Source organism: Calidris pugnax, unplaced genomic scaffold (assembly GCF_001431845.1).
Source record: "Calidris pugnax isolate Ruff unplaced genomic scaffold, ASM143184v1 scaffold13, whole genome shotgun sequence".
NCBI lineage: Eukaryota > Metazoa > Chordata > Aves > Charadriiformes > Scolopacidae > Calidris > Calidris pugnax.
This window is the reverse complement of record NW_015090810.1, coordinates 3,671,722-3,695,075: the sequence shown is the minus strand read 5'-3', so window position 1 is coordinate 3,695,075 and position 23,354 is coordinate 3,671,722. Positions and strand designations below refer to the sequence as shown.

The window sequence follows — 23,354 nt, the reverse complement described above, 5'->3', positions numbered from 1 at the left end:
TGAACACTTCCAGGGATGGGGCATCCACAGCTTCTCTGGGCAACCTGTTTCAGTGTCTCACCAGCCTTAACATTTATGGTCATTTATGTGTTCTTAAGTGTTCATGTTGTGGTAATACATGAGTTAGAAATCTTGATTTTATTGCATTGTGGGTTTGTTGTTGTTTTGGTGTTTGTTTTTCTTTTTTTTTGGGGGGGGGGGGCTGGTTGGGTTTTTTTGTTTTAATTTTATTTCTGATCTGTTCAGTTGTTTATAATGAATAGGGAAACATTGAATTGGAAAGAAAAGGTTTTCTGCAGTAGGGACCAAATCTTTAGCTTATGTAAATCAATATTTATAGCTTCACTCAAGTTAAAGAGGTGACATTAATTTCTATTCCTGAAGAACATGACTGCCTGAGTCTGTTAAGAAAAATCAAAGGAATATGGATGTGCCTATGAAGATTTGATTTGTTGGCATCTGTTTATCTAAGAGGGGGATTTGTACTCTCAACTCCCTCCCCCTGCCCCTTTTGTGGTAAATCTCAATTGACACTTGCTAATTAAACTTTAATGCAATAAATGTGTTATATTGAGCCATTAGAGTCCCTTTTTGGCATGCTTCCTCTGCTCTGCAGGAACTGAAGAGAAAAGGTTCAGGTAGCAATGCCTGCTTGTTACCTTTTTTTAACACCCTGCCAGAAGGCAGATCTGTCTGATCAAAGAGCAGTGAGTGGCAGTGTCGTTTTAAGGTGCAATAAAAGCTTTTCACATGGACAACTGCTTGTAATGCCTCATCACCATCAGGATCAAACGAGGTACCTGTGGGTCTATAAATGCCTCAACTGTGTGAAATTAAAGCACTTTGTCAAACTCAGAGGTGACCTGTTCAGCAATGGAAAGCAAGGAGCTGCAGGAGCCAGCATGGAGAAGTCAGGGAAACATAGAAAATTTGGGACTGGGGGGCAAAAGCTTGAGGAAACTGGCTGGGCTCAGCCCCACCTACAGCTGTAGGATGCCACACAGTTACAGGAGGTGTGTGGAAAAACCTCTACCTTTTCCTCCTTGGGGTCGTGATGAGTGAGTCTCAGCTATAGACTATTGTCTTTATATTGCACTACCTTTAAAAGCTGGGCTATGAACAGTAGCCCCATTGTATAAAAAACGATTGTGCTCAGATCTCAGATAACTTCAGCTTTTAGACATCCACACCACACAAAAAAAATGCACCACCAGACTCCTGGCAGACACAAATATACCATGAAGTTACATAGTTACATAATGTTAAACTTGCATATAAATCCTAAAAAGAACCAAAAAAAAAAAGAAAATGAGGGAAAATATCAGATTTTTACATGTTCAGAGGTGTAGAACCTCTGTAATATATGGAGGATATGCTGCATTTCTCACCCAGAAGAAAGAGGAAGATGCCTCTGGGGGGTTTGTAGCAGTGTTACCGATTGCTTCGCTACCTGCTGAAGGGTTGTGTTAAGCTGTGAAAGGAAAACTGAGTAGCACAGTGCTGGCAGTTCAGATGTTGTGGGTTCCTGCCCTCACAAAACTTGCTCAGACCAACCATATTTACATAGAGGCATTTAGATCACCTGTAAAACATTAGCTGTCACCCTCATGTACGGACAGAAGGCTGGTGTACGCTGGATGCAGGAAATTAGCTCCCCCCTAGGTTATTCGCAAAAAACCATTTGATGAAACGTAATGTCACAAATGTCAGGTCTAAAAAAAACCAGACAGAACAACCACTTTTCAGTATTGGGCCTAATTCCCAGTAAAAGCACAGATGCTTCCTTGTTAAATAACTCGATGCCAGAACATGTTCAGACATGGCAAAATTCTCCAGCTCGTCTAACCAGTCTTGCTCTCCACCTTGCAATGATACTGCAAATTCTCAAATCATAGAATGGTTTGGGTTTGAAGGGACCTTAAAGATCATCTAGTTCCAACCCCCTGGCCATGGGCAGGGACACCTCCCGTTAGACCAGGTTGCTCAAAGCCACATCTAGCCTGATCTTGAACACTTCCAGGGATGGAGCATCTACAGCTTCTCTGGGCAACCTTGCCAACCCTCTTCCAGTTCGACCTTGTTCTATCACTACCTGTGCTTGTAAGAAGTCCCTCTCCAGTTTTCCTGTGGGCCCTCTTTGGGTGCTGGAAGGTGCTATGTCTCCCCAGAGCCTTCTCTTCTCCAGGCTGAACAATCCCAACTCTCCCAGCCTGTCTTCACAGAAGTGCTTCACCCCTCAGATCATCTTCATAGTCCTCCTCTGGACATGCTCCAGGAGGCTGAGGGGCAGAATCACCTCCCGTGACCTGCCGGCCACACTTCCTTTGATGCAGCCCAGGATGGGGTTGGCTTTCTGGGCTGCAAGTGCCCATTGCCGGCTCATATCGAGCTGCTTCTCATCCACCAATACCTCCAAGCCCTTCTCCTCAGGGCTGCTCTCCATCCACTTTCCAGAGACTCCGGCCGCAGCGGGGAGGGGAGCGCGCATACCGGGGCTGCTGTGCTGGGGCTGAGGACCTGAAGGGAGCTGCCGGGCACTTCCAAGCCGCAGCCTTCGGCACCCTTCTTCAGCAGAAGGCGGCGCCGGGCAGCGGCGCTCGGCGGGCACCGAATCGGGACGGGACGGGTGAAGGACTCCCGGGCAGGCCCTGCCCGCGGGGAGGAGCGCGGCCGCCCGGCTCTCCGGGAGCGGAACTACATTTCCCAGCACCCTTCCCCCGCCGGCAACTCCCTTCCCCGCCGGGCTGGGCCGGGCCGGGCCGGGCTGGGCTGGGCTGGGCTGGGCGCAGGCCCGTGCCCGGAGCCGCACGGCGGCACTACAGCCCCCGGCCGCCTCTCCGCGCCTTCACCTCTGCCGGCGGCAGCGACGGCCGGACCCGCGGCCGTGCCCGGCGCTGCGCGGGAAGGGGGCGGGCGCCATGGCTGACAGTGGAGAGCCCCCGGCGGCCCCGGACGCGGCCCCTCCGGGTTCGCCGGAGCAGAGGCGGCGGCCGGGCGGCTCCCCCAGGGCGGAGGGCGCGGAGGCGGCGGCGGCGGCCATGCCGCGGCTGCCGCTGGGCGGCCCGGGCGGGGCGGCGGGGATGTCGCTGCCGCGGCTGGAGAAGCCGATCAAGCAGGCCTTCTACAACACCGGGGCGCTGCTGTTCGCGGGGCTGTGCTGCGGGGCCGCCGTCCTGGTCTACTTCATCCTGGAGGCCTTCCTGCGGCCGCTGCTCTGGGCCGTGCTCTGCGGCACCTTCCTCCACCCCTTCAAGAGCTCCCTGACGGCGCTGGGCCGCCGCTGGCTCGGCCGCCTGCAGCGCTCCCGCACCCCCGTCCTGCTGGCCGCCCTCCTCCTCCCCATCTGCTTCGCCAACTACGGGGTGGAGGCGCTGGGCGAGCAGGTGCTGCGGCGACGGCGGCTCCTGCTGCTCCTGGGCGCCGGGGGACCCATCCTCTACGGGCTCTACTGCCTGGGCAGCTCCCTGGGCGTGCAGGTGCTGCTGGCCCAGGCCGCCCGCCTCATCTGCCAGGGGCTGGACTACTTCAGCAGCCAGTGGGTGAGTGCCCGCCCGGGGCGGCAGGGGGGGGCGAGGCGAGGGAAGGCGGCCGGCGGTCGCCCCCTCTGCACCTCAGGGAGCGGGGGTTGTGGCCCCCGTGGCCCTGGCTTCCCGCCTGCTGCCGGGCTGCCCCCCGCGGGGGGCGGTAGCCGGGCGCGGTGCCGGCCGCCATCTCACTTGTTGCGCGGCGGCGGCGGGAGGGGGTTTGCGGGCGTTTAAAATCCTGAGGTGCCTGTTTGAAGTCGCCGTAGGTTTGGTTTTTTTTTTCTTCTTGTCTATTTTTTTTTTTTAATTTATTTTTTAGCGGAAGGACGCAGAAAGTCTCCTCGCAGCGGGTGGGGGTCGTGAGGAGGCTTGGGCCCCAGCGGCGGCAGGGGGTTGCCGGGGCAAACGGCCCGGCGGGGCAGGACAGGGCAAACCCGGCCCTCGCTGTAAAGAGCCCGGCGTGAAATAGCTGCTGAAGGAGCCGCCGAGCTCCGAGCCGCGGCGCGGAGGGGGGTGCTGGGTGTGATCCAGCGGGTGCGGCGGGAGAGAAACCCCTTTTCTCTGCGGGCGGTCGGTGCCCGGGGCTCAGCCGTGCCCCGCTTCGGGGACGCCGAGGAGCCTCCGGCGGTTTCCAGTGCGGTGTCGGGCGGCCAGGGGCTCTGCCGGGCCGGGGGGTGTCTCTGCTCAGCCTCCGCACACGGCAGGAGGCGGGGAGAGGCGCCGCCGGTGAGGGCTGGCTTCTCTCCGCACCGATTTGTTTAGTTATTTGATGTATTCTTCTCAAGGTATCAAACGGTGCGAACTCTGAGCGTTAAAAAAGTAAAGCTGTTCATTTAACTCACAAAATGTTAGTTAGGGTAACAAAAGATTCCGGGAGACTGCTTTTCCCTGTGTTGTCTTCAGTATATAAACTAGCTAGCGTTTTCACTTTGTTAATTACAATCGAAAATGCAAAAAATGCCGCGTATCTAAAGTAAAGGATATGTGAAAGCACAGGAGACCATGAAGTTGTACTTTTCTTAAATGCTGATGCATGATTGGCGTGCTCAGATTGCTTAATGTCAAAGACTTGTAAGTTTCTCTAAGTTTTTTAAACAAACAACCTACAACTTAGGATGTTTGTTTGCAAATGAGCAACGACAGATGTAGTTTGTTTAAACAAACATCCTACCCTGCCTCGGGTGGAAAATGACATATGCAGTTGGTTTAATGGGGATATATGTGGAGATAAAACTGAACAACTGTCTAAACCCAATCTTCTTGTGTGGGCAAGAGAGAGAAACTGTCAGGAAAAAACCCATACTCTAACAAGCTTGTCCAGGCTTCTCATTTTGAATTACACATGTTCTTTGAACACTAGTTTTATTCCTTTGGTTGAGCCGGTGCATGCTGATATCTCAAACACAACTTCAGAGGTGTACACGAGAAACAAAAAAGTAATAGTTCTCCTGAATGCACTGACAAAGGATATTTTGAGCTATTTCTAGTGTGACTAGGAAGGACTGGAGAATGTATTTTGTCTCTTGAAGGTAAACATCAGGAGAAGAGATTTTCTTGGCTTTCTGTTCTTAAGTGTTGTCATATGCTGGAAAATGTCAGGGGAGATGTGTTCCTGGTTTGTTTTGTCCTCAGAAGTATAATTAATACTGAGTAGATAGAGACATTCTTTCTCTCTCTCTTTATATAAAGAGGTGAGATACAACCATCTTTACCTTCAGCTGAGGGATGGGAGAATGTAAGCATGGCTTGGTACTGATGGAAAGTTTTGATTAGGTGCCACACAATTTGCTTGATCAGCTTAAAACTTTCCTTTGCATCAGCCTGCCTGCTTTATTTTTAACAAACCAACAATACTGCTGTACTAACTGACTTGGCTAAGTCCAGTCTTTTATTCAAACTTGGTTAATTAATCTGTACTTACACTGGATAAGTACAAGGATACTAAAGGAATTTGCACTGAATTAACCTCACAACTATGGTTGTAATGCACTGCTGGACGCCTGTGCATGCTAACTGCAATTTTGTTTAGCAGCGTCTGATACTTCTGTTTTGCACTGCTCTTTCGGATACGATACTTCTGTTCTTTGAAGTGCTGTAAGACTTTCACTGGGCAAAAGATAGAAAGCTCCTAGAACTGTTCTGACTTGAGTTCCTTGGGAATATTTTGGGTTCATTGTCAAAATAACTGACCATGGACTTTAGGCAAACCCATTGCAGGAGCTTTCTAAGCAAGCTGCCCAAGTCTCTTTCTGGAGCCCTATATGAGAAGAGAAGCCCACAGTTTCTTTGTAAATAACCTCGACTCAGCCTGGCATCATCTATGCACTTTACAGTGTTTTTTCTAGTCCACTTCTTTTAATTTTGCTGTTACCTGATTTGTATTATCTCAGAGCAGGATAACTTGATTTTACCTACGCTGCTGAGGACCCTTGAGCTGGATCAGTTAATAGTATCTGCTTTAACTTTGGCTAAGCATTCTAAAGCCGTTTAGTTGCCATGTTATATTGCAGGACTCTGCATGTGTGCAGTCTGCTGCTTAGCTGCACAGGAATTTTGGGCATTACGAGTCACTTTGCTCCATTGTACTGTTCTTCTCCAGGATATGAATCCTCCACAGTTCCTTCTGTATGTTTTCTTGTATGAAGATTACAACTGTGTTTGTAGATACTCTGTGTTATAAGCAAAAGTAATGGTAATTCCATTTCTTGCACTATTTCTTTTAGCAGCCCACTAAGCCAATCTAGATTTCTGTGTTTTGAAATATTTTGATACAGAATAACTTAATTAGCATAAAATAAGTATGTTTTCTCCTTGGACAGCAAGGAACACTTTCTTGCCAAGAATACAATATATAAATAATTTATTAGAAGCATAAAAGAGACAAGCAAGGATGGTTTGTTTTAAGTGTGAGACCGGTATCTGACTAGCATAGTACATTTGTTCATGGTAAATTTCGTCTTGTGAAATTGTCATTAGAATTTAACTGAAAACAGTTGCAGGTTCTGGGGATGCCAATTTGGTGTTCTCTAACTAGAGGTATTTTTATGATACCTATTAGGCAGTGATAACCGAGATGGACATCCTCTTCATTTTCAGAAGCAAATGTTCTCCAAATGCAGCAATTGCGTGGAATAATGATATAGTAAACCATATCTTGGCACCAGTATGTTACAGAGCTTTCTTCTGTTGTCCTCAAATTTGGGAAAGCCATTCATGGTGTTGCTGAATGAAGACACGCAAATACTATATGCCTGTCGGCAGTACTTAAGTCACACCAGCTATTTAGGAGTTAGGAATCCTAGATAACTCTGTGATAGACCTGTTTGATAGGTGATTGCAAAACACTGCATTTGAAGAACAAGTCCATGATTGTAGGCTAGTCTACAAGCATCTTGTTCGTACCGTCTCCTTTTCTCTCCCTTCATGCTTTACAGTTCCTGCATCATCTTTGAAGCAGCTTGCTCAAGAAGTGTAGTAGGCTGCTGGACCTTAAAGCTAGGAGCTGGTTACAGATTCCGGATGAATTCCTTGCTCTGACTCCAGCATTCTCTATGGGTTGTTTGCAGAAGTCTTATGTAGAGGACATGCACTCTACATGAACTTCAGGTACATAGGGAAGGGGTATATTTTTCTGTACCTTTTTTCATAAAAAGGAAGGGAGTTTGTCCCATAGTGAACTGAATATAGCCTTACATGTTTATATTCTTTGGCAATTTCAGCATGGTTACCCTTGCAGTTAGTGTACCTCCTGAAAACTAATCTTGTCACCCTAGTTTTGTAGGAAGTATGCTTGTATCCAGCACTATATCTAAGGTATGGGAAATTCTCCTGCTTTGTAGCAAGAGTTCTTTAGCCTGCTTTAGCCTGTGTCAGGGTTTGGGCTGGACTGGCCACTAAAATGAACGACTGATGCTAACTTCTTTCCCAAATGAGAGGGAGAGACTTAGGAGTTGAAAAGAAACTAAACTACTTTAATGAAATATTAATAATGAAAAGATAGTAATATTAATAAGAAAATAATGAATATATACAACATATACAAAACCCTGTCAAGCTCCCAGGTTGACGGTCACATCTCCAGCAGGCACTGAGAAAGTCCCAGACTGGACTCAGCAATGGACGGGAGCTGGATTCCAGATCTGGATTCAGGAACACATGGATCCAGATCAAAGGCAGGCGAACAGACAGGGTCCTCCTTGAATGTTGGCCATTGAAGAAAGAGGTTGACCCTTTGAGCCCTAATTCCAGATCTGGATTCAGGAACACATGGATCCAGATCAAAGGCAGGCGAACAGACAGGGTCCTCCTTGAATGTTGGCCATTGAAGAAAGAGGTTGACCCTTTGAGCCCTAAGCTTTTATACTGAGCATGATGCAGATGGGATGGAATACCCTGTTGGCTGGTTTTGGGTCACCTGTCCCATCTGCTTCTCCCCACAGGTGTGACCTCTCTACACTTTTACGCTTCTGACCCTCCAACAGGGCAAATAAGGAAATTGGCTGAACTTAAGTTGTTGTAGCAATAAGTATGAGCAGGAGCCTCTCTGCATACTGTTCCTTGGTATTCACTATTAATATCAGGCCTTATCTCTGCCAGAAGCGGATGCTGTACTAAAAATACGCCATTAATTTCAGAGAGTTAGAAGAGGCTTAACTGAAAAGTAAAATTACTGAAAACAAAATTGGTTCTGTTTTACCTCAAACAAGGACAGCCTGACATTTTACACTTATGGTAATATACAGGAAATGCCAACTATTGGTTGTATATTTTATTTTTTTTTTTCAGTAAGGTTTGTGTGCTTATATTTATTCTGAAAATAGTTGGTTTGTAGATTTCAGCAGATGAAATGAATTATACAGCTGCTCTACATTGACTCTGAAATTCATCTTGGTAAATGAAATCTGATATAATTGGCAGAATTCTCTGGAGTGAACATGCTTACAGAGCTGTCAAAATCTTTCTCCCGTGGCCAGTCATTCTTCCTGGGTTTGTCACAAGCTATTGGTCAGGGTTAGAACTGTGTACTTGTGTGAGTATCAGTGTATTTTTATATCTGTGACTGTACTAGGTACAACTCATTTGGTTGTAGTGGCTAGCATGCTTTTAGAGGAACTAATCAACCCTTTCCTCACTACAGTGCTGGGCAAACGTGGAAACACCGTTTGCCATGAACACTGCATTGGAACATTGTCAAAGTAGGTGTTGTCTGTTTTGTCTGGTCGACTGTCTCCTCTCTGTCAGGGAAGCTGTCAAAGCCATCCACCAGGGAAACCTCCATTTGTGTTGGCATTAGATGTCAGCAGTCCCTAAGGTAACCCTTGTTGACTGAAATTCTCAAACATGTTTCTTGGAAAACATTTTGAGTCCCAGGTTCCAAGATGGTAGGCTTCCATGCTGCTATTGAATACCACCTGTGGAGGCAAAAGAGCATCTACATTTTGTCAAGTTCACCTTATGGCAATTACTTTCTGGCAAAGGAAAGGGTTAAGTGTGACTACAGTGTTGGAATAACTATAAATGAGAAAAACACAGTTCTGATTTTTGAGTTGTGTATAATTCCATTTTTTTGAATGTTTCAGATAGGTTTTAGACTTCTTGAGATTTGTTTTTCTTCCCTTTCTTCTTAGAGCAGGCTTGCAGGTTTCTAAAACTTGGCCAGCATAAAAAACCCCACACCTGAAAAAGCCCTTAAGTATTTTTTCTGCTGTTTATAGTAATCCTTTCATTATTTGGTATCATGGCTTATAAATCATGCAACCAGGTACTGATTATAAACACATCTTACCAAAACCACACTTTTTGGTTTGTTTTCACAACTTGATAGAGTTCAAGTGTGTAGAGACCACAATGTGCCCTATTTAAAAACAGGATGAGGAGGGGCAGGGAAAGATTGAGATATCTATAGTGTTTTCCACCTTTGTTTTTCCCTTCCACGCCCACCCTCAGTTTTGGGAGAACCTTCTGTGAGGTATCTTTCTTAAAATGGCTTGTGAGTTTTTTTAGATTTATATACATTAACTGCAGCCCCAGATACTAAGCTGACACTAGCCTTGAGCCTAATGATATATGCTACATAAAGTTAGGTGGGGTTTTTTTTTGTATATTTATGTATTATTTGGACATACTGATACTTCTTTTTTCTAGCACCTCTGAAAGGAATGCTTCTTATGGAACTGTCCAGCAATATTGTAACTGTGCTCTCTGTAATAAAGGAAGAAGATGAAGAAGCTGTTGAAGTTTTCAGCATCCATAGCTGCAGTGTTCTGGATACCTTGGATGTAAAGTATTTCCTTAAATTCATAGTGTAGGAAATGTTGCAGGACTCATTGAAAATATTTTTAACCCGCATGTGTCAGTGTTGATTTTGATGGTCAGTTCTCCCCTGCCCCAGGATTCTACTTAGAAGTTCATACTTTTGTCCCTTCAAAAAGAATTAGTCTTGCTAAACAGCAGGCTTCTGTTTCACTTAGTTTAGTAGTCTGCGTGTGTTAAAGCCAAACATATCTACGTGGATATATGTCAGAATTGGGGATTCTAGAAGAAACAGAACTGGTATGCTGTTCTAGTCCTTTGGGTTTAGAACAAGGAATAACCCAGATTGTCAGGTTTTTGCTTACTTGGGTTCACTTAGGGGGAAAAAACCCCAGGATGTCATTTACCTGCTTGCGTAAACAGTGACTTCCTTAGTGAAGGGAAGAGGTAGTTGAGTTTGCCCTGAGGTGGGCAATAGTGTTGTATGTGTGATTAGTTGATTTTGTATCTGTTTGACAAAGACTGTCACTTTGCTAAATGAAGGGCAAGTTATACTTTCTTCATTCTGCCAAATGCTGCACATTCTGGGATATTTCCTTTTATGTACTGTGGAATATACGGTAAAGCCACGTGGAATTAATTTTGGTTCTGAACGATGGAATCAAAATGACATTTTCATAATTCCTCACCTGCCTCCTTATTACCCTTTTTATTGTTTAGAAAACCATTTTCAAATGAACAGACAGATAAACACTGTGATGTTCATAGTGTCAAATGGTTTGGCTTTAAGCAGTGTATTTAATGCCTTGTATTGCTTCATTTTTCAAGTCCAACACTATTCAGCTCGGCTTTTTGTGGTAGGTTCATTTTCCTTACCCATCTGCAGCACCACTGAGGAGGAAGAGGTAGAAGTAACAGACTGCTGTTAAAAGATCACTTCTTCAACCAGCTTCTCTCAGCGCAGCACTGTTTTAAAACTTTGCAAAATCTCTATTTCCAAAAAAAATTTATTTTTAAATGTTAAGGGGAAGTGGTGAGATAGTTTGGACTCTTTTTTTTTTTTTTTTTTTTTTTTTTTTTTTTCTGGTCATAACCCTGAAACAAACTGGAAAATGGGAAACTGAATTGGATCCATAGTTTCACTGAACAGCTTTAAATATCTCAATTTAAAAAACCCCAACCGAAACAAATGCTGAAAAACTTTGCCATATTTCCAAGTGGAAAAGAACAGCTTGGAACAAACCAATGCTTTGAAATGGCAAAGGGGGAGGGTAGAGCTACAACTAGAAAATGAAAGAGTTGAAACACGCCATTTGGTAGGTCCTGACTTGTTAAAAAGTGGAAACTCTGGGAAGGTTGGCAAAGAAGTCACTGTTGGTTATTCTGTTCAGGCTTCACTGTTGCTTTTACCATGAGGTGGTTTACGTGAAGTGGGTGAGAGATGTGTTCACTGCTGGATGTTGCGTTGTTGGGGCAACATTCCAAGGAAGGCTGGGTCTTTCTGACAGCTTTGCGACCGGTTCTTGCTTATTCCGCTTCAGACATACGCTTCAGTCATCCTGTTGTTTGGTGCCTGTCTTGTCTCTGTTCAGCCTGTTTAGCCACAACTGAATTAGATTATAAACTCTGGGTTTTTTTTTTTGGGGGGGGGTAGTTTTTTATCATCTCGGGGGGCTTGAGTTGCCTGGCTGAACGTTGAAGCTGGCGTGTGGAAGAGGTGGGACTGCCTGACTGGCAGTGGGAGAGAATGAACTGCTGCTTTCAACAGCGGTGAGCTGTTGCATGAGCTCACCTGTAAAACCTCTCCCTTAGAGATTAACTTGCTGATAGGAAAAAAAGGGAGTGAACTGTGTAAATAAAGAATTTTGCTCTTCAATACAAATCGATCTAAAAGTTGTCAAGAGTTGAGTAGGAAGAAAGAGTTTGTTCTCATTGAAAAATGATGCCAAAGCTAAGAGCATCTTAAATTTTCAAATTGTTTCAATTGGACATGGAAACAGACTTTCAGGAGTATTAGCGATATGGTCATGCTGATCAATCATAGACTTTCCAATACTGAAATTGGAAAGAAAAGTCAAAATACTGAAGCAGATGCTTGAGTTTAACATAGAAGCTGCATCTTTCTGTGGTGTAATTTTGCCTGAAATTGGCAATTTAAAGAGAACTGAAGCCCTTCAAACTTACCTAGACATCTCTAAATCTGGCTTTTAAAATTTACTTCTGTAACCCAAAAGTGGATACTGAAAACCATGAAGCTGCATTGTAATCTTACAGCTCTTTATTCAGGGAAGCAGGCAGTCATGTCTAAAAACAAAATAACATTTTGTTCAATTTGTGAGGGGTGAAACAAAATGCAAAGGAGATGCAAGAAAAGAGGTCTTTGCTGCTGCTCAGACAATGAAGATAAGTGAGGGAAGGAAGAAGGAGACCTTACAGGGTTAAACCATCTTAATATTCTGACATATGGGAGTTATGCATGTCTGTACAAATTAATTGTGATTGAATAGGCATTTAAAATCTCAGAGTACATGGTGAAAGTTAGGCATCTGCAACTGACTTCAGCTTGATACATAAATAGTTTATGGTAGCTAATGCATTCTGCATTATCTGAAACGTGTGTATTAATTACCAGGTTTGCTGTATACTCTTATAAATCAAATTTACAGGTGTTTTGGCTTAGCATGGAATTTATATCCATTCAAGTTTCAGTACAACAATTACAGTAGCTTAATTTTAATGAGAGTAGGCAGTGTCTTTTATTTTTCATTTTCATGGTGTCAGTTGTTGAGATGGACATGTAATAACAGTAAAGAGGCTATTAATATTCTCATGCTCTTGTAACCAAAACCTTTGAAGACCATTCAGAAAAGCAGTGGGAAAGGTTATAAAACATACATTTAAAGGGTTAAGGGGAAAAAGAAAAAAAAGCTGGGCTGTTGCCAAGTTAGTATGGGATGAAATCCTAGCCCATGTCAATTTAAGTTAGTTTGCTTTGTCAGTTGCTTTCAGCTATGAATTGTTGGAAGTCGGCTATCCAAGTTAGAGAAGTAGGCTACCCTAGTTCCCATGCAGTGTATTCCTTGCAGCATAGGGAAGTGCGTGGCTAGAACGTTAACTGATAAGGAACTGATTACTCCATGGTGTCACTGAAATTAAACGTCTTGCACTGCTGAATTGACTGCATAGGTTTTTTACAGGGCTTCAGAATTGTTATTGTTTGATCTCCAAAAGAAGATGACTTGTTTATTTTAAAATAAGCTATTTCTCTGTTCAGTAGAAATAAGAAATACTTTCACTTGGATCGTTTGCTAAGCTTTTAGAAACGAGAGTTGATGAATTATTGTAACTTACAACACAAAGAAATTATTGAATCCTAAACCCTGAAATGCTAGCTTTTAGTTCAGCTACACGCATGGCTAAAATCACTACAACATGTTTTGCTTTGGCAACATAGGCTTATGCCCTGTTAGCCTCCTAGTTCTGGCATATTCTTAATCAGAAAGTTTAATTTATTGAAATTTCTGAGTCTGCTGTTTGTAATTTATCATTACATTTAAAAGCTAAAGAGAAAAATTGCCTTGATGCTGCAATATTTATCACACAAAGATGCTGTGTGGCTGATGTTGGGGAGTAGGGTGGTGTCTTCATGCTGAGTTATCTCTTGCAATTACGCTTGTGCTGTAATATGCCTTGTGAGTGAGTTTGTTACAAACCTGTGCTGTTAGAGGGGTGCTACTGTGTGTTTCAAATCAAAATTTTGTTTGTTTACCATTTTAATGTCTAAGAGTTGTGTTAGTTTTAGGCATTTGTCTTGAGTTCTCATTTGGCCATAAGCATTACGTAGCTCTGTTGATGCAAAACGAGAGAGAGAGAGAGAGTGAAAAGTTGGATTGATCAGCTGTGATGAGAAAGATTAGTATGACAGGGGTATGCATTTGTGTACATTTTTTTAAGTGATTTTAAATTTCCTTCTGTGTATGAGCATTCCCTCTAAAGTTGACAGGGTCCACCAGTACTTGTCTGCTGAATTAAGTATAATTAAGATTTCCTCTATGCCAATTAAGTACATTGGAGTAGTAGTTGCTTTTCACACAGGCTGTTGCCTCTTCAGCATGAGTCATATAGTGCTGTTTCAGTGTGTTCTAATTGCTTGCTCTGTGTCTCTGCCAGTGCATTCTTACTTAATACAGTGACATGTGATTCAGCAAATGCTGTTAATAGAAGCTCTGTTTAAAATTCATTGACATTTATGGATTTGTAAGTGTAAATTTGAATGTGTCCTTAAGTGGTCATGGATAGGGAACGTTTGCTTTTTTGCCTCCTGTTGCCTGTTCTGCTTTCCGGTTTTCAGCATTTTCAAGCTGAAATTATTTAGCTCAAGAAATTAGACTTCCTTCTTGTGATTTACCTGATAAGCAGAGTTGTAGAAGGCTGTTAGAAGCAACAAAACCAAAATGACCACATCTGCCTCTTGATACGTTGTCATGGACATTTTTCTGTCTCTTTCGTGTTTTTAGTTATTTGATAAAATTACATGTCATAAGTCATTTAAAGGCATGACTGCTTTGTGGACTGATGCTGCTGAGGAACAGCAGGTTTTTTTGTGCTCTTTAATGGCTCTTTTTGGCTTAAAACCCACTTTGTCTCTTGGGACTGGACCAGAGGAGCTGGCACGCTGCCCTGTGCTGGAATGAGTGGTGCTCAGCTGGCTCTGCCTCCCTGTGGCCCCGCTGGTGGCCCTGTTTCATTTAGATTCTCACCTTTCAATAGTAGTTCCAGAGTAATAATTGTTTGGTCTGAGCTGCAAAAACATCTCCTGTCAGGGTTTGTGTCCGGTGTAGCGTGTGTACCTCCTCACTTTAGAACCATACTGAAGGCATGTCTAGCCCATCCTTACATGCAGCACAAACTTTACATTTCTTTTACATGGAGCAAAACTCCTGTAATAAATTGACAATTCTGAAATATAGGCTTCTTAAGAATTAGAACCTGACTTCATTTCTCTCAGTATGGCATTTAGGGGTGCACGCATGTGTGTGTGTATGCACACACATGAAAATATAACTGTATTGTACTTGCATGTGTATACATACTTATGTGTATCTCTTTCTTAAAGATATGGACGTTGGTAGTTGGTTACCTGCTGATGGTTTCATTCAAGTGGAATATAAGCACTGAACGTTACTTAAAAGCAGTCTCTGTCCCTGTCTGGATTATGCTGCTATTTCACTTAGGTGAGTAACGAGAAGTTATTATTCTGTTTTCTTGCAAACAAAGCTACTTGCTTGCTCTTCCATGAAATCTTTATAATGAAGTCTTAGCTGAGATGCAGGCTGTTGTCTCTGCTCAGTAATTCTGGCTGCACGTGGTCAGCAGGGAATGTTGGAGTTTGGAATGGGAAGGCAGCAAGATGCTGAGCGATATATGTCTTCTGCTCCTCCTGCCCAGTTTGTACTTCCCATGGTTTTCCCTTACTTGGCTCTTACAGTTGCAGGCCTGGTAACAGTCTCCCTGACATCCCCCCAACACATGGGGGCATTTAGACTTTCACTTGTGATGATTTTTAAAATTACTGTTTTCTTGAGAGCGTGCCATTGGCCAAGGCTGAAGTTGTAAAATGCATTTAACAGTAGTAATAGAAGCAAAAAAAAATTTCAGTAGTCAAAAAGCATGTCGATATGATATCAACAGTATCAAATAAATTTGCCAGTAATCTATATAATCTGTTAATACAAATATGAGTATAGTATTTATAAGTATTAGATTTATTTTACATATTTAATATAACACATTATCAGATTATATTATCAGAGTTTATGGTGGAAGTATTATGCAGATAATAGACTATCATGCTGGAAGGTTTCAGAGCGTACTCCATTATTTGCTTTAGTGGCAGGTTTCAAGGGTTGTTCTGACTATGTAAAGATACTTTCCTGAGGTTTTAAGCTATGCATAATGATTTTGCTTACGTTTTGATAGTCTTTTATTTGCTGGAAGTACTAGCTGAAAAGCCAAAACCCAAGAAGGCACTGCTTGATGCTACACTGTAGACATCTAACATAAATAGGGTTTTTTTGGAGGGGAGCTTGATTTGCCTCTGATATCTAAAATGTTCTTATTTTGTGTGTATTTTCATGTAATTTTGCATGTAGTTTTAAAAATTGTTCTCAAAAGTATGTCAGCATAAAGTCACTGAAGTTAGAAATGGTAACAACTTGGTTTATTCATTGAGAAACTTGTTCACCTGTTCTTTCTATTCTTCCTTTCCGTGAATGTAGGAAACTTTTTGCTTTATGACACTTCGTAGTTCCTGCCCAGATTGTTCATTGCTGTTGTGATGTCTTTCTTGGTTTTGCTAAATGTGAACTTAATTAATGGTGTAATTTTTCTTGTAAAAAACCCACAACCCTGTATCTTCCAGCTTCTGTGGCAGGTTCCTGGAGAATTCCTGTGTTTCTGGTTATAGTTGTACTGATGACTGTAGGCATGTTGCACGAACAGCAGAATGGAAAGGAGTCTTCTGGTAAGGAACAAGTTACTATTTCTGTAAATCAAATGAAAGAATCTGGACCATATCACTGTAAATTCAGTATCATATGGATTACAAGAATTTACTGTGAGATTTTTAGTATGTTTGTTTGAAAGTGGTTTATGCATGCTGAAGTGAACCTTTAATTCTTTACAGAAAACGTTTGCAGTGGACTGATGTTTGTTTTCCATAGCAAATTAGTGACTCTCATTATCAAGCCCGATTGCTTAAGTTTACAGAAACCTATATGTAGTTATGAGCCTAAAGGAAGCCCAGGAAATTTGAAATCAGAGGCTAATTTTGAAAGAAATGAGCAATACGGGTTTAGTAGCTCCTATAGTATTGAGTAGGAGAGAAACTGCGACAACTGTATATAATGAGTTTGTTATATCCAGTTATTCATTTTTAAAATATCAGTTTCTTAAAAGTATGATTTGTGTTTAGACTTTGAGAAAAATAGGATTTGCCTGTTGTGAGTCAATTTTGCATAAAAGGTGTTCTTTCTAGTATTAACTGTATGATTGTTTTTGGAAACCTTTTTCCTGTGTTGCTCTTTTAGTTTTCTTGAAAGTCATCGTAATCTTCATTAGTAAAACTGATTATCTTCTATAGAGATTTTTTAGATTAACCAGACTGCCAGCAACTGCAAAGGACTTGGGTCAGTAGCAGTTAATTAGCAAGGAAAGTGCTAGGCAAATAACTGGTGTTTTGTTATACTAAAATTAATAACACTCATTCCTGTTTGTGTTGACTGCATATAATACATATTAAAAACTAACAGTGTCTATCCATGTAATTTCTGATGCTTGATAGCTTTGGTGGATATCAAGCAACAAATAAAACATTTTAAGACTTAAGCTTTTCTTTGTTTACACACACATATATATTTTACAGGGGCAGAGCTTCCAGGTCAGATGATTTCCATTGCTGCTTCAACAATTGCCATGGCAATTTCAATGACAGAAGATGAGTCCAATAATGAACGTTCCTCACAACCCTCAGGTGACTGAATACTCTGTAAGAAAACATTTGAATTTGCTCTAAGGGCATGAAATTGGAGGGAATTAAGAACAAATTTCAAAATATCTATCCTTATCCTCTTTATCCTGTACAAAATAGCATGTTTATACTTACATTGTGAAACAGGTTTATCTGTTTTAAAAAATGTTAAGAAGACAATAATATAAAACCTGTCTTTCAAATGATAGTTCACATGGCTAACTGGAAGAATTTGTTTTTTTTTTTTTCAGAGTGAGCATGTTTGTTTTCCCCTATTCCTTATTGTTAATTTTTCTGTTTTCCCTGGCCACCTTTTGATTTGTTGGCAGTTATGAGATACGTTTATACTGGGTTTCTGGACCAGGTACAGACAGGCTGGAATAATTTTTGAATAAATGAGTGCCTCTCACCCTCAGAGGAAAAAATGTCTTCCTAATATCAAATCTAAGTCTCCTGTCTTTCAGTTTAAAACCATTACCCCTCATTCTATTGCTACATTCCCTGGTAAAGAGTCCTTCCCCATCTCTCCTGTAGGCCCCCTTCAGGTACTGGAAGGCCACTACAAGGTCTCCCCGGAGCCTTCTCTAGGCTCAACAAGCTTGGCTTAAAGTGCTGTGGAACTGTGTTCTGAAAAAGCTTTCTTGTCTTGGGATCCCCTCGGAGTTTTTAGTCTTTTCTTTTTTTTTTTTTCTTTTTGTTTAATTCTTTCTTTTTCCCTGTCAGTTCGTTCCTATCTGTGTTTTGGATTTTATGTACAGCCTGCTTAAGTTAATAGGGAAATGGTAAGAGAATGAGGCAGTTCAATTGGTACTACTCTTAACATTACTGTTATTCTTATTTAAGGTTTTCTTCATTGCAAAAATACGTTGATCAAATTTTTCATTACCAAAAGAAGGAACATTCCTTTTTTCTTTGATAAAAGTGACTTTACTAAGGGCTTTACAGGCAAAAAGTGTTGGATAACTTTAATTTTGGGGCATAGCCTACAGCATACTAAATTTCTTTGTTTTTTCTAATTTGGTCTGTAGCATTTCCTTCCCTTTGATAAATATTGGAGTTACTGCTTGTTTTCATGTTACTTCTTATGTTTATTATATTAATTTTGCAGCAAAAGAGTAAAAAGCAAAGTTTTGTGTAAGTTGAATTGATAGGGGAGAATTCTCAATTATGGATATACTACTTTCAAATTTGTGTTCCTTTAGTGCGTCGTAAGCTGGATCCATTTGTTTCTATCAGTACTCTTCTGCTTTGTTAAAAATAGACTGACAGGTACAAGGGAATGATAGACCTTCTATTTCTTATGACAGAAATGCTTTGTCTTTCTAGGAAGGTTTCTGTTCACAGGTAACTTTTGCTCCCCTTATGAAAAATGAACTTGTGTGTTCTTCTCCAAAGTGTAGTTTGTATATGATAGGGCTGGCTTTCATCCCTTTGAGATATGAACTGCTTTTCCAGAAGCACTCCACCTGAAGTTTCTGCTGTGTTTAGCTGCTTACAGAATTCCTTTTTTCAGGTTGCATGCTGTAATTCCTTTGGGAATATTCCGAAATTCCACCAAATACATTACCAGCAACCAGCTGCCGGTTGTGTCGTCATCCCAGTGTCTATCAATTGGGAGAATCAATAGATCTACCTTATTGTATTAGTGTGGTGGGGAAGTTTTTATAAGCTCTAAAAATAGTTCCCCTTACTTGTAGAACACCAATGCAGATTTCTACAACAAAAGAAGAGTGTTCATCCAGTGTATGAGGCTGCAGAATTTGTCACTTACCACTACTGTACACGTATGACAAATCTGTCTTGTCTTTTTGTACGTTCTAGCTATGATGCTTTAGGCTAGGAATGGCTTTAGTAACACATTGCAGCTAAAACTGCATGTGTGGAACATGAGTTGTTTGACTGCTATGCATGTAGTGTGTTGTAATACTTTTTTTTTTAATAGCAGTTTTTCTATATGAGAGGAAAGTGGTTGGTGTTGATGTGCCACTAGTCCAGTTGTGTTTATTGCTTTCCTGCAGCAGTATGGACCAACATAACAAATTGCCTTTTATTCTTCAGCATAGAGTAACTTCTCAGGTTTTCTTGTGTGTGCATTCTCCTACTATGGCTGCAATTTTTTCTCAAGTAGTGGTGTGTGGAAAGTGTGTGCATTTTGCCACCAGCATGTGCCCTCAGTAAAAGTTAATCCTGATGTTCTCAGGGAGAGATTCTACATACAGCGACTGAAGATGAATGTGGTGTCACCCATGCTAGTCTCATACTAGGCAGATCTACCAGCGAAAAAGTTAAATATATAAATTACTATGTTCTCTATACAAGAATTTTAATTTGGACATTGTATTTTTGCCTGAAATGACTGTTTACTCTTTGTTTATAGGTGCATTTAACACATCAGTTCACATTTTTAATTCAATTTCATGTTTACTATCTTATGAATGAGAGAATGACAACATTTGTTACCTACTAATTTATGCTTGCTGTTGTTACTAAAATATGTTACACAAGCAAGTAATTTAGGATCACAGCGGGAGCGCTATGTTTGTAATGTGAGTGTTTAGGAAAAGAAAAAGTATAGTAATAAATTTGTGAGATGCAAGTTTCCTCTTCAATGTATGCTGTATTTTTTGTTTTGTTTAAATGAGCTTTGAGGAAATCTAATATTTCTTTTTGAGTACTTGAAATAAAGAAAAATTTAACATTTCTTTTAAGACTTTAGTTTCTTTTAGAAGTAAATTACACCTTGTATTTTACAGGGTATTAGAGTTATTTTATAAAATATATTTGGCTTGTAACTTACCTGCAGTGACAGGAGGCCTCTTATAGGCTGTGGCGTCTTTTCTTCTCTCCTTATCCCAGCGCTGCTTGGCATGGTGTTGCATGATGTGGGAGAGCTTACACAGCCCTCTTATAGCTTTCCAAAATTCAGAACAGTGCCAAGGCTGTCTCTCTCTTTCAGAGAAATTACCAAAAAAACCAAAACAAACCAAGCCCAAAACCCCAAACCCAACAAAAAAAAAAAAGTTAATTTGGAACTAGGGAGCATATTTTGTTCTGTGGTGAACATTAATATGATAATTTCCACTTCTTTGTATTTGTTTGTTTTAGGAGCAACAGAAGGTGATCAGCCTGTACATGCTTCATCATCTTTCTCCTCCTCTTCATCCTCTTCTGGCTCTTCTGGGAGCAGACAAAGACCTGAAATTGGATCTTTTCTTAGAAAAAAGAAAACTAGTGATATCTACTTTGTTACACTCGTGTGGGCCATTGTCATTGTGCAGATCTGGCTAAATTTCTGGATTGTACAGCTATTGCCAGTGCCTTTTGCAGGTAATAATCCAATTATTAGATATGTATGTTAAATGATGAATTTGGATAGCCTTAGGTTTTATGTTAAATAGAAGGAAAGGCTTGGAGGCTTGTTGGAGTTCTAATTTAAAACTTTTTCAAATTATTTTTTTTGTTAAGATAAGAACCGTAGTAGCTACTACCAAGAATTGTAGCTTCAAATAGCAAGATTGATGTGCACTGTCTGTTATCATGCAGTGGACAACTCTGTAAAATTGCTTTGTCTGTTGAATATTGTAGTAACCTGGAATAATTTAGTGCCATTGTAAGAATCCTTCTGGTTTGGAGTACTTTGTTTTTCTTCCTCTTGATGTCTTGTCTTTCATGTTTTTGCACCTGTAGAAAAAAAATATTTTAGCTGTTACTCAGTACTGAAGTACAGCCCATGCTAACTTTTAATTTCCATTAAAAATTGATTGTTAGGCTCTGTGGACAAGTTGCAAGATAAATGTGATTCTAATTAGCTCTGGGGTTAATTAGCTTTGTTGTTTCACACCTACATGCATCTGTTCTCTTATATATCAAGCAAGAATGGAGTAGTTATGATGGCTATCTAAGAAGGTTATTTTGAAATTGTATACTGCTTTTTCTAACACTTTTTGGGGGGATGAATAGGGAAGATAGGAACTCTAGAAATATGCATGAACTACTACGAATTTGAAGGCGTTTCGTCTCATCCCTCTACTGTGAACAAAGTGAGTTTCCTAATTTGTTTGGATTTTCTCTAAGCTTCAGTTAAAATGCTAATTTTCAGCTTTTTTTAACACCTAAACGTAGCTATTTTCCTTTTTACCAGGGGGATCTGCTGACCCCCAGCTAGTGGCCACTCACTCTTTTCCTGTCTTCCAGCGTGGGCTCACCCATGAGCTGCAGTCCCTTTGGGGAGGTACCAGCTCGGGTGTCTCCTCATCCCTAGGCCACAGTCCCTTCAAGAGGTGTACCTGCTCTGGCATGGGTCCTCCACAGGCCACCCTCCCTTTGAGTGGTGTGCCTGCTTGACCGTGGACCACTTCTACGTCCCTGGCCTTTTTATTCCCCTTGCTGATCCCTCTGTTCCCTCTTCTTCTCTATGCACTTGTTCTGTGGTCCCTCCTCTTCTCCCTCTCTAGTGTTTTCTGCCCTTCCTTAAGTATGTTTCCACAGAGGCACCACACCTGGGCCTGATGGGCTCAGCTTTGGCCTGTGCTGGGTCCATCGTGGAGCCTGTGGAAACGGCTGTGTCTGGTACAGGGCAGCCAGCCTCTCCCCTTGGAAGCCACCCTGCTACCAAAACCTTGCGATTGACACCCAATACACAAAGCCGTTACAAGCTGTCTGGTTGTGGAAATCTGGACATCACGACTGTAAGGACGTGCTTACTGGTTCGAGGGGCTCTGGACTCTGAGAGGCTTGGGGGAAGGAACAGCTGCATGTCTGGCTGTGGCACTGTAGCTGGAGCTAAAAGGGTAACGTGGTGGTTAGGCATATAAATTGCTGAATACAGGCTGAGAGGGGTTTGGTCTTTGTTTCATTCCAGTGTAGTTGCTACAGAAGGAACTGCCTTGTTTTGGTGCCTGGGCATTGTGGGGAATGGCCACGACAGGTTGGATGTAGCTCATAAATGCATCATACAAATGAAAAAGAGATTAGAAAATCAATTTTACACTTAGTAGAAGCAGAGTTTATATGACTTAATTTATTGAAGGGAAGAGTGAATGACTGACTTAAGCGCTGTTTAGAAATACCTACTTGGGTGGGAGGAAAGCATGGTGCAATAGTTTTGCTGTTAGGTAGACAGCAATGACTGGTTTTAAGCTTGAGCCAGACAAATCTAGATTAAAGTGCACATCTGTAACTGAAATTGATGACTACTCCTGCTGCCAGTCACTAGGTCCAAATTAGCTACTTGAACAATAAACTCATGCCAAAATAGAAGTTAATTTTGAGAACATTTGTGACTTGTTGCCTTAGCAGTAGCGCTGTGCCATTAAGTGCTTTTCTTGGTATATAACTGAATATATCTGTATCGCCACAAAAATACTATGAAAAGGCAGTATAACGATGAACAGAGCCGAATTTAGAACAGTGGATCACCATAAGTGTCAGAAGGTGAATGATGATGACCAGGATTGTTAAAAGAGAGGTGGTATTAAAAATATATGATAGTGGAAAATAGGAAGACTTCTAAAGCAAGTTTCCTTGCAACTTTTCAAGTTTAAGGAGACTAGTAACTTTAAGCGCTTCTGAGATCTTAAGGTAAATGCTTCTAGTATGTAAAAAAAAAACCTAAACAAAACCCCACCCCTAAAACCTTAAATAAAAAGGTGTTAATTCCACCAGAGTTCCTTATATTGGTAGACAGGACTTCCATGAAGTAGCAGTTAGATTATAAGAAGTATATTGGTATCGTTAACGTTTTTCCTTGAATGCATGTGTACTCTGATAGAATGAGATGAACTTCTAAAATTGCTTAATGTAGAGGGTGGAAAAATTATACTGTAATTATACCATAAGGTGAGAAGATGAAAAAATGACATTTGAATTCAAAATCTAAGCAATAGACCAGGTTGTGGAACGCTTGCAGCATTTTGTTCAGTGATGTGAGCCTGCGAATCCTGTTACTGTCTCTTTTTAAGATCTTTCATTTACTTGTTCAGTTGCATTGTTTTTTGAGTTCTTTTTTTTTTTTTTTTTTTTTTTTCAGGTCTTTTTTTTCTTCCTGTAGA

General features: G+C 41.5%; 1 protein-coding gene across 3 annotated transcripts in view; it reads left to right on the top strand.

Moving 5' to 3' along the window:
* Positions 1-2,974: 2,974 nt before the first annotated feature.
* Positions 2,975-23,354, top strand: part of TMEM245 (transmembrane protein 245) — an 84,312-nt gene continuing 63,932 nt past the window's right edge. For 2 of the 3 annotated variants that reach the window (XM_014938629.1, XM_014938628.1), the window contains exons 1-6: positions 2,975-3,539; positions 14,893-15,010; positions 16,198-16,299; positions 17,200-17,307; positions 19,002-19,088; positions 20,410-20,631. In XM_014938629.1, coding sequence (XP_014794115.1) covers positions 3,039-3,539; positions 14,893-15,010; positions 16,198-16,299; positions 17,200-17,307; positions 19,002-19,088; positions 20,410-20,631 — 1,138 coding nt within the window. In that variant the 5' untranslated portion in view covers positions 2,975-3,038. The remainder of the gene's footprint in view (positions 3,540-14,892; positions 15,011-16,197; positions 16,300-17,199; positions 17,308-19,001; positions 19,089-20,409; positions 20,632-23,354) is intronic. The other variant, XM_014938630.1, reaches the window with a different exon arrangement.